Source organism: Plasmodium relictum, assembly GCF_900005765.1.
Source record: "Plasmodium relictum strain SGS1 genome assembly, chromosome: 14".
Classification (NCBI taxonomy): Eukaryota; Apicomplexa; class Aconoidasida; order Haemosporida; family Plasmodiidae; genus Plasmodium; species Plasmodium relictum.
In genome coordinates, this window is record NC_041692.1 from 1,098,706 (window position 1) to 1,114,469 (window position 15,764).

General features: G+C 18.0%; 7 protein-coding genes across 7 annotated transcripts; 2 read left to right on the forward strand and 5 right to left on the reverse strand.

Moving 5' to 3' along the window:
- Positions 1-382: 382 nt before the first annotated feature.
- PRELSG_1430000 (conserved Plasmodium protein, unknown function) lies at positions 383-2,837 on the reverse strand (the record flags this gene model as incomplete). The annotated part of the gene is made up of 2 exons (XM_028679368.1): positions 383-467; positions 559-2,837. The coding sequence occupies 2 exons, from the start codon at positions 2,835-2,837 to the stop codon at positions 383-385; spliced, it is 2,364 nt and encodes a 787-aa protein (XP_028535088.1).
- Positions 2,838-3,863: 1,026 nt separating this feature from the next.
- PRELSG_1430100 (conserved Plasmodium protein, unknown function) lies at positions 3,864-4,510 on the reverse strand (the record flags this gene model as incomplete). The annotated part of the gene is made up of 2 exons (XM_028679369.1): positions 3,864-4,053; positions 4,266-4,510. 2 exons carry the CDS (start codon positions 4,508-4,510, stop codon positions 3,864-3,866), a joined length of 435 nt encoding a protein of 144 aa, XP_028535089.1.
- Positions 4,511-5,196: 686 nt separating this feature from the next.
- On the forward strand, positions 5,197-9,268 carry PIGO (GPI ethanolamine phosphate transferase 3, putative; the record flags this gene model as incomplete). The annotated part of the gene is made up of 4 exons (XM_028679370.1): positions 5,197-7,688; positions 7,811-8,893; positions 8,999-9,071; positions 9,158-9,268. The coding sequence occupies 4 exons, from the start codon at positions 5,197-5,199 to the stop codon at positions 9,266-9,268; spliced, it is 3,759 nt and encodes a 1,252-aa protein (XP_028535090.1).
- A 410-nt stretch (positions 9,269-9,678) lies between these two features.
- On the reverse strand, positions 9,679-10,305 carry SET5 (histone-lysine N-methyltransferase, putative; the record flags this gene model as incomplete). Its single annotated transcript, XM_028679371.1, has 2 exons — positions 9,679-9,831; positions 9,901-10,305. 2 exons carry the CDS (start codon positions 10,303-10,305, stop codon positions 9,679-9,681), a joined length of 558 nt encoding a protein of 185 aa, XP_028535091.1.
- A 669-nt stretch (positions 10,306-10,974) lies between these two features.
- Positions 10,975-12,736, reverse strand: PRELSG_1430400 (geranylgeranyl transferase type2 beta subunit, putative; the record flags this gene model as incomplete). Its single annotated transcript, XM_028679372.1, has 2 exons — positions 10,975-11,437; positions 11,628-12,736. The coding sequence occupies 2 exons, from the start codon at positions 12,734-12,736 to the stop codon at positions 10,975-10,977; spliced, it is 1,572 nt and encodes a 523-aa protein (XP_028535092.1).
- A 96-nt stretch (positions 12,737-12,832) lies between these two features.
- EMC6 (ER membrane protein complex subunit 6, putative) lies at positions 12,833-13,316 on the reverse strand (the record flags this gene model as incomplete). The annotated part of the gene is made up of 2 exons (XM_028679373.1): positions 12,833-12,883; positions 12,993-13,316. 2 exons carry the CDS (start codon positions 13,314-13,316, stop codon positions 12,833-12,835), a joined length of 375 nt encoding a protein of 124 aa, XP_028535093.1.
- A 1,095-nt stretch (positions 13,317-14,411) lies between these two features.
- Positions 14,412-15,614, forward strand: PRELSG_1430600 (conserved Plasmodium protein, unknown function; the record flags this gene model as incomplete). Its single annotated transcript, XM_028679374.1, has 6 exons — positions 14,412-14,637; positions 14,717-14,872; positions 14,961-14,989; positions 15,147-15,236; positions 15,315-15,352; positions 15,563-15,614. 6 exons carry the CDS (start codon positions 14,412-14,414, stop codon positions 15,612-15,614), a joined length of 591 nt encoding a protein of 196 aa, XP_028535094.1.
- Positions 15,615-15,764: the final 150 nt, after the last annotated feature.

Below are 15,764 nucleotides of genomic sequence, written 5' to 3' on the forward strand. Positions count from 1 at the left end.
ATCACAAAAAAATAGTTTTATTTTAATTTTACATAATATTAAAAATAAATATATATAAATAAATGTTAACTAAATGATATAACAACAGAAATTTATGTAAATTATACAAATATATAAAAATATGTAAACTAAATTATTTATAAATATGTTCTATAGAGGCATCTATAAAAAAGGTCATTATGTATATAAATAAAAGATAAAATAGAGTGTAGTATCAAAAAAATTCTACTAATGATAACAATAATAATAAATATATGAAGTTTTTTTTTCATTTAAAAAGTTGAAAACTTTATATTTTATATAATTTTCTTATGTATATTTTTTAATATAAATTATTATCACTTAATAAGCATTTTTTTTTCTTTTTTTTTAAAACATTACATTACTCTTCTGATAACCATTTGGCAAAAGCTTTTAACCGTTCATTATTTTTCAAATAATCATCTGATTCATTTTTTTTCATCCATCTGTATTAATAAATAAATAAAATATAAAATAAGTAAAAAATTCATACATATCAATATATATTATTTCTTTTTTTTTTTTTTTTTAATTTACTCATTAAAATAATGAAATTCAAATATATCCGAATGGTATATATATTCAAAAGCATTACATAATTTATCTGATCCATATACATTATTTTTTACATTATTAGTTAAAAATTGTTTTTTTGAAAAATTTAATATTAGGTCATATATTGTTTCATAATATAATTGATCATCTAGAAGAAAAGAAGAAAATAATAAATCTAATTTAGTATTATCAAAACTTTCTATCCATGTGTTTTTGTCAAAATTAATATTATTAATGAACTCCCAAAAAACAGGGAAAAAAGAAATTATAACATCTAGATCGGTGTAATTTAAAGAGAGTCTAAAACTTTTCATTTCTAAAATTTTGTGGCTCATATATTGAGGTTTTTCAATAGCTTCTTTGCATAATATAGATATTTCTTTTACAAAAGAACTTTTTTCTTTTTCCTCATTTACATTAGTGAAGTGATTGCTTATATCATCAAGGTTCTTAAAATCGTTATTTAACTCATCTTCTTTGTAACTTATGCTATCATCACTTATTGTCTTATTGCTTTTAGAAATAGAATAGTCTGAATTACCACTTTCTTCATGTGAATCATTTTCCGAAGAGGATGAAGGAATTTTTATGCTTATATAATTTTGTAAATTACCAATTAATGAAAATAATCTTAATTGATCATCTGAATATTTTGTCTTTACTATATAATTATTTAATTCAAATGGTTCAGAATTTAAAATATTATAATTATTTTTTTCTTGGTTTGCATCATTTTCTTTATTTAGTGGATAATGCTCTTGAAAATTTGATTGACTATTTTTATTATCACTGTCTTCTCTTTTCCTATTTATATTTAAAATTTCCTTATTTTTTTTTGGTTTAATTTTTTCTTTTAAATATTTATAAACACTTAATCTCATATACTTATTTATTTTAATGTCACAAGGTATATTCATGTTTTTCCCTATTACACAACATTCATCAATAAAAACATTGTCATTTATAATAACATTTTCACTTATATATGAACTTAAAATAACTACATTGTCTTTTATTATAGAATTTTTTCCTATAATACTATTCACAATTTTTACATTTTTTCCTATTTTACAATTCTTTCCTATTACTGAATTTTCAATAGTTGAATTTTCTAATATTTCACTATAACTTTCAATTAATACTATTTTTAGTAGTTTACATGAATGATCAATAACAGCACTTTTTGATCTGTACACACCTGGCTCATTAAAAATAAGCTTTGGAAATTCAGGTAGAAGATAATTAGCATTTGAAAGAAATGGATGAACATTTTTTTCTATTAACGTCTTAAAGAATTTAAAGTAAATTCTAAAATCTGATAAGGTAGTTATTATGTTATTACATTCTGTGTAGTTATAATCGTCGTTTAATTCGTGTACGTATATTTCTTCTATTTTTATTTCTTGATTTAATATATTATAAATAAAATCTTTACGCATACACTGATAATCAAAATTATCTTCGAATAATTTGAAAACTTGAGGTGTGATAATAAAAATGTTAGGTAAAACTAAATCATAAGCAATTCTTATGGAATTAGTTGACGTATTTAAATTATAAGAATTATTAGTGTATTCCTTGTTATTTGTCTTTAAATTTTTTTCTTGATTTTTTGTATTTTTTTTCTCTTTACTATTTATTTCATCCAATATTTCTTTGGATAAAATTAAATTATTTTTGTTTTTTAAAGGTTTAAATAATAAAAGTTTGAAAGTGAAGTTATCATAAGCAATTACAAAATCATCATTAAATGATCTATTTTCATATGTACAGTGAGATAATATAAGGGTCATTATCTGATTTTTGCATTTTTCTTTATTCGTAAAATGAGCCTTAATGATTTCTTTTATATTAGCTACAGGAACGGTGTCAGAAAGTAATAATAAAATATCATCATATATCTCTACACATTTTTTAAAATCTCTTAATGCATCTCCCAATGTTTTTATTTTTTTATTCATTTTAATTACTTCAATATCTAAATCATTATATTTTTTTTTTTTCTTCTGAAACTTTTCAATATAGTTTAGCAACTCCTTTTCATGATGAGTTACAACTATATATATTTTTTTTATATTATTTTGTCTGAAAAAGTGTAATTGAAAATCAATTAAGTAAACTCCATTTAAGGGCAAAAAAAATCTTAAACTTTCAGTAGTTATCGGCTCATATATTTCATCAAAATTATTTTCAATTAATAAGCCTATCAAATTTTGCTTTTCTTCTCCATAACAAATGTTAAAATCAATTTCCTTTTTCATTTTTATGAAAATTTGTACTTTATTAAGATTAATATTTGTTTGCGTTTATCTATATTTATATTTATTATTGACCTATTTTTATTTATTTTATTTTTTTGTAGATACTATTATTACTTTGAATTATTATACTTTATATTTTTTTTATTTTTAATATTACTTTTTTTTATATTTTTGTTCTTAATAGTTATATGCATGAATATTTTAATAACGAAAATGTTTCTTTTAGTAGAATCCTTTCATTATTTATTTTTTATAATTTTAAAAAAATTGTAAAAACATATATATCAAATAATGCTTATATCAAAAAAAAAAAAAAAAATAAAATAATAAAAAATATCTATTATTAATACATATTTAAAATAAAGGATGCAATGGAATATATCGCAAAAAAATTAATATAATAAAAAAATTAAAATTTATTCAATATAAAATTTGTCAAAAATAGTTTGAAAAGAGTAACAAAAATCAATTAATTTAAAAAAAATTGTAAAATAAAATTTAATTATAAGGAAATTATCTATCATTATTTTAAAAAAAAACATCAATAATGTTTCGAAGAAAAATAAAAAAAATAATAAAATGTTTGTTTTATATATATATAAGTACTTATCAAGAATAAGTTAAATTGTATGCTAATATATATTCAAAAATAAATGTATAGTAAAATTAAAAAATGAAATGTTAAAGTGTAAATGTATATAATACATAGATGTGAATTAAAAAAGAATAAAATAAATGTATCCAGTAAAAAAAAATTACAAAAAATTTTAAGAAAAAATATATTTTTTTTCATTTTACATAGTCTTAATTTAAACATAGTTCACGGATGGTAACTTTTCTAAAAAACAATGAGGAAAAAAAATTTCCATTTTTAAAACTAATAACATAAAAAAAATATATATATATATATATATATATTTTCAATAACTAAATTATATCAGTAACATAAATTATAATGCTATAATCATATTATAATAATTTAATATTGTTAGTAATATAATAATGATTTTTTTTTTCTTAATGAACTTATTTATTTTTTGTTTTTTGTAAATTTTGAAACCAAATTGGATCCCTCATCCATGTAGGTTTGTTTATAATATGAGGAATATTTTTCATAGCTGGTGTATCTTCTTTTATATAATCATATAATTTATTCCGACAATTTTCTAATTCTAAATCTAGTTTTTTACACAATTGTAATTGTTCCATTTCTTCTCTAAAAAAAAAAAAAAAATTAATATACACATATAAATGAATATATATAATTTATATTAATCAAGAAAAAGGAAATAATAAAATTAATAAAATAAGCATATATTTGTACTTTAAAATATGTAATTCATAATTTATATTTCTAAAGTTATTAATATTTTAAATATTATTATTTGTTTATATAATTATTTTTTTTTTTTTATAATCTTTTTTTACTCGTTTAAATATGCACATTCATAACGATATTGTTTTGCTACATTGTAGCAATACCAATCTTCATTTTCATTGTTTGAATCTAATATTTTATTAGTATAAAAATCAACTGCTTTTTTATTAGCCAAATGCCTTCTTGTTGTTATTCCCATAAGTAGAATCATGTTAAAAAAAAAGCATCCATATACAACTTTCGCAGTTCTACCTAATTCCCTCCAACCCTTTTTTATTTTATCATATTTAAACATATTGTCTTCTTTTTAACAATTTTCTTATAAATATAGATTATAAATTTAAAAAATTACACATATAATTGATTTTTAGACTTTATATTCTTTACACAACTCATATTAAAATAATTGTATAACCTCAAAAAACAAAAATTATCATTTTTTTAAAGACAAAATTTTTTTAAAATAAAGAAAAAAAATTAGAATTGTTTTCAAGGAAGTTTTTTGAATAATTTCTCTTTTTTTTTTCCCTTCAAAATATTAAAAAAAATTTAATTTTTTTTTTTTTTTTTGTATCCATTTAATATTTAAAATTATTTTTTACTGTATTTTTTTTTTAATAATATACTTTTTTATATATGAAATTCATAAAATAAATTTCAATTAAATTACATATAAATTATAGTTTAAGCTTTTATTTAGTTTTTTTATATGTATAATAAATATTTTTTTTTTTTTAAATGTATATTTATATTTATTTTATAATTTTAGTAAATATTGTAAAAATTCATATACTATTAAATTATTTTTTTAGTAATTAAATTTCTGCTATTATGAATTTTGAAATACATTAAAATTTTGCTTCTATAATGTATATTATTTAGTGTTTAGTTTTTTTTTTTTTTTTTTTTATGTTTGTATGTATGTATATATAAGCAAATATCTTTTTTTTATAAAAAAAAAAATAAAATAAAAAGAATAAGATGAAAAATAATATATATGGTAACATTTTGACTAATCATAAGATAATATTTTCTGTTATTTTATTATTAAATTTATTAATATTTTTTTCCTTTATTAATGGTTTTTTATATCCAAGGCAAGGAATAACAAATAAATCAGAAGACCTTGAAGTATTTTGTAGAAAGGTGTTTGGAGATGATTATGTAGAATCCTTAAAAAAAAAAAATTCATTCTCCATTATTAATGCACCATATGATAGAATAGTCTTATTATTAATAGATTCTTTAAGATTTGATTTTATGCTTTATGATCCAAATTATAAAAAAGAAGAAAGAGAGAATGAAGATAAAGATGAAAATGGAAATAAAAAAGATAAAAAAAATGAATTATACGGAGAGAAATTGTTTTTAAATAATATGATGAATTTACATCATATTTTAAAAAAGGAAAAAAAAAATTCTTTATTATTTCGGTTTGAAGCTGATCCACCAACTATTACCACTTCAAGATTAAAATCCATTTTGATAGGATCAGTTCCAAATTATATGGACATTAATGAAAATTTTAACCCTAGTTCCAATATTCAAGATAATTTTTTTGAACAGCTACATAGAAACAAGAAAAACACTATAGTTATTGGTGATGACACCATCACACGCTTAAGCAGAAATTTTAAAAAAGAATTAGTTTATGAAAGTTTTAATATTTTTGATTTTTATTCTTTAGATATAGCTTCAAAAAAACATTTTTACGAAGAATATGTTTTAGATTATTGGGATTTAATTTATATTCATGTTTTAGCTGTTGATCACGCTGGCCATGTAGAGGGACCTAATTCTAAATCAATGAGTAACATTTTAAAGGATTTTGATATGTTTATATACGATATTATTAATAAAATAAAATTAGAAAAAGAAAAAAGGACTTTATTTTTAGTAATAGGAGATCATGGACAAATGGATTCTGGGGATCATGGTGGTAGTAGTACAGATGAAACAGAAAGTGCTTTATTTGCATATTCTCCAATGGATTTTATTTCTTTAAATAAAAATATAAATCAGAACAATTTTATTTTATATGACAATGACTCAGCAAAAAACCATTTTCTTACTAATAATAGTCAAATAAACATAGAAGGTTATAAAAAATATCATTCATTTTTAAATAATATAAATAAAAATGACACTTATTATTATAATATTAAACATACAAAACAATTAAACTTAATTAGCACTCTATCTTTGTTAATAGGATCAACTTTACCCTTCTGCAATATAGGGAATGTTATTTTAGATATGATTCCTGTTGCATATATAAATAAACATTCTAAATTAAAAAAAAAAGAAAACAAAGAAAGCAAGGTGGATATCAATACTAATGAAAATTTTAAAAATAACACAAATAATAAAAATGATGATTTAGATAGCCACTCTAATTTATATTACGATTTATTAAATTTACATTATATAGCAGAATTAAATTATGCTAACTTATGGCAAATAAATAGATATTTAAATTTTTATGAAAAAAAATATAGAGTATTAAAAAATAAGGATTATTTTTTTATTAAAAGTACGTGGACAAAAATAGAAGAAGAGAAATCTCATTTTTTTATAGCTTATAAAAATTTTGTTGACGATGAAACAATATTAAGAAAAGAACAAATCGCATATATAGAATATATAAATAAAATGAGAAATTTAATGGATTTTACTCAAAAATATTTTTATTCCATATTTTTTATGAAAAATCGTTCTTTTTTAATTTTATGTTTTTTTATAATCACTTATTTTTTAATAATATTTAAAATTTTATATTATCATTCGAAATTGAATTATTACCACAATACAATTACAAAGAGTAATTATTCTTTTATAATACAACTATTTGTCTTATTATTACCATTTAATTCTTTTAATAAAAATATATATTTATTACTGTTTTCATGTGCATTTCTTTTATATTTTGTTACTCATATTTTATCAAAAAATAAATATAAAGATTTTTATATGTTCTTCAATTACGCAAAGATAAGTATAATGTTTAACAATAGTTTCATATATGAAGAAGAAACAAAAGAAAATAAAAAAATAAAGAAACAAGATAATAAGGGTATTACGCACAATGATAAAAAAAGAAGTATTAACGAAAATAACAATAATAAATTTCAGAATTTTATAAACTTAATAGTGAAATACTTAAATAAAATAGGAACAAAAAATACCTTATATAATGAAAACATAGAATACAAAGTAAATGACCATAAGGAGAGTAAAACTTATATATTTTATAATATATATAATATTCTAAAATTATTTTACATATTTAAAAGTAAATTTGCCCTTATATTGATAAATAACATGTTTTTTGTATTCGTTATTATATGGAGTTTATCTTTAGTATCTTTTAATTATATAGACAAGGAAATATACTACATTCACTATATTTTATTTATGTACGTAGTTTTTTGTTTATTTAAATATAAAAACAAGTTTTCTTTTAATTTTATTAGGTAAAAATACATTATATATATAAAAAAAAAAAAAAAAAGAAAAAAAGAAAATAAAATGAACAATTTTTAACATATATATCATAATCATTTATTTTTTTATGAATATATTTTTTTTTTTTCAGAGGATGCCCCTTGCTAATTATTTTAACACTTAATACAATATTTAATTTTACTCCTGATTTTTTGGATCATAATATTGAAAAAAAATTTCTAAATAAATTAATGTTAAAAATAGTATTACCCGTTTCTTTTTATTTTTTAAGTTTAATATTAATAAACAGTGGTATAAATAAATTATTACAGAAAAAAATTAAATATATGGTAATGCAAATATGGACATTGCAATTTGTTCTTGTTTTTTTATTTCTACTTAAAATAAATGAATATATGGATTTTTTAATTCCTCCATTTATTTATATTTTGACTTTTTCAATTTTTATATTTATTATATTAAGAAAGAATAGTATAATAGAAAAAAAGAAGCTACCCGGAGATATTCAAAAACTATATGAGGTTTCTATTAGTTTATTTATAATTCTTTTTTCATCAATTCAATTATCTATTATTATCTATAGTAATACAAATTTAAGTGTATTGTTTCTCTTTTATATAACATTGATATTTTTTTATTTCTTTTTTTTAAGTATTAACAGTTCAGAAAATAATGAAGACAATAATATTGTAATTAATTGGATTAATGAACATGGAGATATCAAAATGTTTAACATAGAAAATAAAAATAAGAATATTAAAACATATCATATAAATACATCAATTAAGGAAAAATTTTCTCTCAAACTTGAAGAAGAAAAAAATAATATATTGAATAAATGCAATTTAGTAAATCAAACAGATATAACGCAAATGCAAATTTTTAAGTTAATTAAAAACTTCTCATTCTATTTAATTAATGAGACTGATTTTCATATATTATCCTCAGTACTTTTAAAATATTCTTTTTTTATAACTGGCCACAAATTTATTTTTAACAAATTGCCTATCAATTCAGCTTATGTAGGGTTAAATAAGTATGTATGGCCAATAAGCCAGTTTTATTTGTTTAATCATATTTTCTTTCCTTTTGTATTTTCACTTTTTTTCGTTGTCTATATTTATAATTTGAGAAAAATCAAAATTATGCTTTTATTTAAAGAGTTGGATTTTTATAATTTTTATCTTTATCCACTAATTAATTTTTTGTTTAAGTAAGTGAAATATTGAAATCACAAAAAAAAATAAAAATGCTACACATATGTTTAAATATTTAAATAATATATATATATATATATATATATTTTTTTTTTTTTTAGAATTCTCTTTTTATTTTCTTCCAAGTTTATTTTTTCTTTATGTGCATCATTTTATTTAGACCTTCACATTATGGTAAATAATTTAAAGAAAAAAAAAATAAAAAAAAATAAAAAATTGATAACATATAATTACGTACATTTTTTATGAATTTTTTTCAGCTTTACGATTATTTCCTACCAAATTTTTTTTATTTAACAGTTATTAACATCCTTTTTATATCATTTTGTTTATTGATATTGTCAATAACTAAAAATATTCTCTTAAGATAATTTTTAGTTTTTAGGATAAAAAATATTGTTCATCATATTTTCTTTTTTAAAAGGATTCCATTTCCTGTCCTTAAGAAAAAAAAAAAATTATGAAAATTAAATTAAAATATAATTTTGTAGAAACTTTTGTTTTCTAGCTTATAATTTTAATAGTATGTTTTTTTTTTTTTTTTTTTTTTTTATGTTTAAATTATATTTAAATTGTATTTGTCTTTTTATTTATACACTCTTTTATTTATATTATTACTTTTTTAATGTTTTATGTTTTTATTTTTTGCTTTATATTAAAAATTATTTAAATGTTTGAATTTTCTTTTTTTCAATATATATATATATATAAATTGTATTCATATTTTATGTACCGTTCTTACATTTCTATATTAATATTTTACTTTTTTTTTTTTTTATAATTATTTTTTTTTTTCTTTTTTCTTTTTTATGTTACACATATAATATATGCATACATTCCACCAGGATTCTCCATATGAAATAAAAATTTCTTCATTTTTTTGTATGTCCTGTTGAGCATAGAATATCATAATTTTATTGCAAGTAACTGTTTCCTAAGATATGAAAAGATATATTTAAAAAAATAAAAATAATAATAAATAAAAAAGATTGTATATGTTTACTTTTTTTTGAGTAATAGGAAAAATTTGAACAAATGCATTAGGTGTACTAGAATGATTATATAGCATTCCATGCCCTAACGGCAAAAGTTTATAATTTGTTGTTTCCTTTTTTTTTGTTAAAATATCAACTATTTTCTTATTTATATTTTCTTGTTCACTTTCAAATAAGCAATCTACTAATATTTTTGGTATTTGCTCATTTTCTATTTCAATTGTAGGACATACTTCAATTACTTCATTTTTTTTTATTATGTCTAATGAAAAAACTCCTAGGCCATTATAAATAGAATTACCAATATATATCTTCTTATATATATCATTATAATTGATATTTTCCTTCTTTAAAATATTTTTTAGGGCATTTTTAGCAAAATAATTGTGAAAACTTCTTTTAATGATAATCATTCATAAAATAATTTTTTAACGTTGTAAAAAAAAAAAAATGAACTATATACTTTACTACTCAAGAATATATTTTTTTAAGCAGTACATACCAAATGTTTTAACTCATATTAAAGTTGAAATTTTTGTATATCATATATATACAATTATAATGAAATAATAATTATATATTTTCGACAATTTTTTAATATTATACTTCTAATCATCACTAAAAAAATATCAACTTATTTTACAAATATTTCATATTTTTTAACTTTAAATTTATATAAGAAAAAAAAAAAAAAATTAAAAATTAAAACTTAATTGTCGCAATATATTTCAAAATGTATAACTTTATTAGTAAATATGAATTACACTTTAAGTATATACATTTAATTAATAAATTTTTTAAAAAATTAAATCATATAATTAAAATATCAATTTCTCTAAATATATATATATATTATTTAAATCCTTTTAATAGTAAAAGTACACATACATGTATACATAATAAATATAGATGCAAATTAAAAAAAAAAAAGAGAAAAAAGGAAATAAAAGAAAAGTATCCAAAATATAGAAAACATTTTTATTCATATATTTTCATTTAATACAAATCATTATTATTGATCTAAACTAAAATTATAAATTTAATTAAAAAAAAAGAAAATAATGTATATATTTTAAAAAAAATTATCCAAGCATATGAACAGGCATTGCAAAAGATTCATGAACATTTTCTAAATTACTTAGACTTTCCTCTAAGTGCTTGGGAATTAAAGAATTATCAAAAAATATATATTTTTTTTTTCTTTTTTTCTTATAATAAACATTATAATAAATAAGAGACAAAGCACATATTGAAAAAAAACTGTGAAATTGATCTGTTTCTCTGTAAATCAAATTTTCATTTTCAAAATAATTAAAATTTTGGTTTTTTAGATTGTTTTCATTTTGTTCAATTCTTGAAAATCCTCCTTTATTTTTATCTTGACATTTCAAAATAAAATTTATCAGTATATTTACATTAAATAATTTTCTAAGATCTTTTTTCATAGCAACTAAACTACTCAAAACCCACCATGCATAGCAAACGTCATGATCTTTTCCCACCCTTCCATTAATTCCATAGTTCTCATATCTATCACATAACCACCTAAAAAATATAAAAAATTAAGTGAATAATAATAAAATAAATAAGAAAATTCTCAAATAATTTAAAAATTTACATACGAATATATTTACACAAATAAATTTAATTTATTTAGACAAAAAAAAAAAAAAAAAAAGAAATAATGGCTGAATATAAAGAATTTTTGGTAAAATTTTATTAAATATATATAAACCTGATTAATTTTTTTTTGAGAATGGAGTTATATGAAAAATAATTTTTATTATTTTCATCTTTTAATAAATTTAATGAATTTATTGCACAAAATGTTGTCCCAGCATGCGACTCGGAGCCTGGATAATTTGAAAATCCTCCATCTAAATTAAAACAGTTGATTATCCAATGTATATATTTATCTTTATTATTATATATATTAATCCATATATTTCTTTTCTTTAGTATAAGATTAATGAGATATAAAGAAGATAAAGAACAAAACATAAAACGCATATCACCATCAAACTGAAATCTTATACTACTCAAAGAAAAATGAAAGAAGCCTCTTTCCTCATCAAGAAGAAAGTATATAAAATTATATATTTCTAATAATACTTTTGTGCTTATATCATTTTCACTTACTTTATTTAATAAAAATAATATTTGAATAGCACTTAAAGTAGAAATTACATTTGGTTCATATAAATACTTTTTATTACATGGAGAAAAACCTCTTATAATAAACTTTTTTACTTTTTTTTTCTTTTTTTCTAATTTGTATTTTTTTTTATTTTCATTGTATATTTCATCATATGCTTGGCTATTTACTTCACTATTAATTATCTTTTTACTTTCTGGGTACTCAAGTATTGCACAACTATTTGTATTACTATGTTTTTTATTAATATTTTTATTCTTCTCGTCAAAATTTATTTTTAATGAACATAGATCAATTTTTTCATCTTCACTTTTTTTTATTTTTTTAAAATCTACTTTATTAGATTTAGAATCATTTTCAACTTTATTCATTAATTTATCAATATCTTTATCCGAAAAAAAATATTTTTCTTTTTTCATATTATAAATGTACTTTTCTTTTATTTTTTTTGTTTGCAAGCATTGCATTACTAATAGATAAATGATTTCTATTATTTCTTTTTCTAGTATTTCATCTAATTTTTTTCTATTTTTATTTACTATCAAAAGACCACTTAGAACCCAAAATATCCCACTAAGAAAAAAGGATTCATACTTATTAGATAATTTTTTTACATTTGATTTATTTGATAATTTTTCAATTATCGTATTTAAAAAGTATTTTTCATGTAAATTTAAATGTAGTTCCATTATTTAAAACATATAAAATTTAACATAAGGGAAAAAAAAAAAAAAAATAAAAAAAATATAAATAAAATAATAATAGAAATAATATTAAAAAACAGTTTAAAAAATGTAAAGTATGTCATAGGTCAATGTCCAGAACAAAATAAAAGACTAAAAAAAAAAAAAAAAAATTTAAGTATTTAATATTTCAAATATTTAATATAAATATTTTAATTAAAATATGTTAAAAATATATGAATAAATATATATATATATTTACTATTAATCCACTGAAGATATCCCCATATAAAACATCTGATTTTTTCAAAAAAAATGAATTAAAATTACTTTTAATATGAAAATATGTCATTAATGTGCCAATAATAGTAAACAAAAAAAAAAAAAGAAAACCATATATACCTTGAATTCCTAATATCCCAACAGTAATTCCACTTATTATTCCATAAAATTGTTTACTTAATATTAATGAATTTTGATTATGTTTTATTTTATGTTCATCATATTTTTTATCATCTAAGAATTTTAAGTCTAAACTACTCATTAAATTAACTTCATGTTCCTTATTATTATTTTTTTTTTCCATTATTAATTTAAAAAAAGGATAAATGGCAAAAGAAGATTTATTTAATACTTAAATTTATAGTTTGAATTAATATAATTATAAAAAAAAAAAAAATATATATAAATATATATATATATATTATAAAATGTATGACAAAAAATATATTTATAAAATATTTACACAATTTGTAAAAAGTGTAAGTTTTAATAAAAATACATATTTTAAAAAAAGTGATATATTTTAATTAAAGTTATTTTATATTCTTAAAAAGAAAATATCAAGTTAAATATGTATTGTTAAAAATAAATATATTACAAAAAAAAAAAAAATTAAAAAAATGTTTACATATATGTCAATATTATGCAAATTTTATATTAAATCTTAAAATACTAAAATAAAGAAATAACATAAAAAATTAAATAAAAGAATGAACTTTTTAATTTTATTTTTTAAGAAATCAATAAATATACTTTCATTTTTCTACATTTGTATTATATCATAAAGTTAATAATTCTTAAAACAATTTTTAAAATCTTAAAAATGTGTCACTAAATAAGGTGTTATCCTATTTTTTTTTTTTTTTTGTTCAGATGTTAATTAAAATTATAAGAAATAGAAAGTCTAAAGTTAGATTTAATTTTTAAAACTACAAAGAGCACAATAATGCTTTTCTTACATTTAGTTATAAAATAAAAATTTGACTTTTTAATAGTTCTGTATTTATTCTATAAAAGTAGTAATATATGAAATAAAAGAACTTTTTCCTATATTCTGTGTAGATACACATATATATTTTATTATTACGAATTTGTTTTTGCTTATTTAATCGATAGTTGCTATTATCAATTTAAAAATGAAAGTATATTATTTAATTTCCATATATATTAAAAATAATTGTATTTGCAATTTCTATCATACTTATTGTTGTAAGAATGATCATTTATTATTGAAATAGTTTCCATTTAGTTTTTCTTTTTTGTTGATGTTACTGGTTAATTTATAATTTAATTTTTTTTTTTTTTTTTTTTTATTTCATAAAATTGTATCTTTTTTTTTTTTTCCTCCCTTTTTGTAATATATCTTCAATTTCTGTTCATATTTTTTGTTAAAATAAAAATGTTTAAAATAAACTATGTATACTTATTTATTCATTTTTATTTACTAGTCTACATAAAATGCATTGTTACTGATTCTTGCGATAAGACTAACTTGCATAATTGTTCTAGTATATATTGTTCACATAATAAATTATCAAATATATATGAGAATTCTAAATATATATTAACAGAGCTAGAAAATTTACTATATGATTTAAGAGATGAAAAAAATTCACATCAATTAGGTTCAATCTTTTAAATTTTTTTTGTTAAAAAAAAAATAATAATAATAATAATAATAATAATAAATTATATTATTTTTAGAAAATGAACTTGATAAAAAATTAGATTTTGAAATAAAGTTCCCTATTTCTAAGGATTACGATGATTTGACGTATTTAACTTCAGATGAAGAATCCGAAAATGAAAGTAAATATAGAGAGCCAGTTCCTTATATAACTATAGATAGATTAAACGAAGGTTTTTTTCTTCTCTTTTTGTTTATATGTAACCATATAAATTAATAATATTTATATGAACTTTTTTTTTTTTTCCCTTTTATTAATAGATTTAGATGATATGGAGAAGTCTCTTTTAGTAATAAAAACAAATAGACCATAATAATATCAAAATAATAAAATGCTGTTGATTTAAATATAATTAATGAAATTATTAATTATAAAAAATAAGTTGCATTATATTATTCCATTATAACATTTATAAATCTAATTTTTTATTCACTTTTTTTTTTAAGAATTATAATATAAATAAGATAGACAACTCAGCAAATAGACCTTTACAAAGTGATGAAGAAATTGATGTTGCTCTTTCAAGAATACATGATGTATAATTGAAAAAAAAATTAAAATAATTATATATAAATATAAATATATATATATATATATATTATTTATTTTATTAGTTTGAAGAACAACAAAAAAACTTTAAGGAAGAAATGAGGTCTAAAAATTAAAAAAAAAAAAAAATTATATTACAGAATAAATATATAATAATATAAAACTATATTAATGATATTTAAAATTCCATAAAATAATATATATATGCATGATATTATTTTTATTTCATATATAGAAAATCTAAATTTTATTTCAATTACTTCAAACATCATATTTTCATTTTGTTTCATTTAAAAATATTTTTATATCGTAGTAAATACAATTTTAAGAGATATTTAAGATCACATATAAAAGAAAACACTTAAAAATTGCAAAAAAAGGTAATGAGAAATAAAAGTATAAACATATTCTAGAATTTTTTAAAATTTTTTCTTTTTTTTTTCTTCTATGAATAATGAAATATATGTTAAATAATTAAAAATTAAAAAAAAAAAAATTATGAATTATTTTTGTTA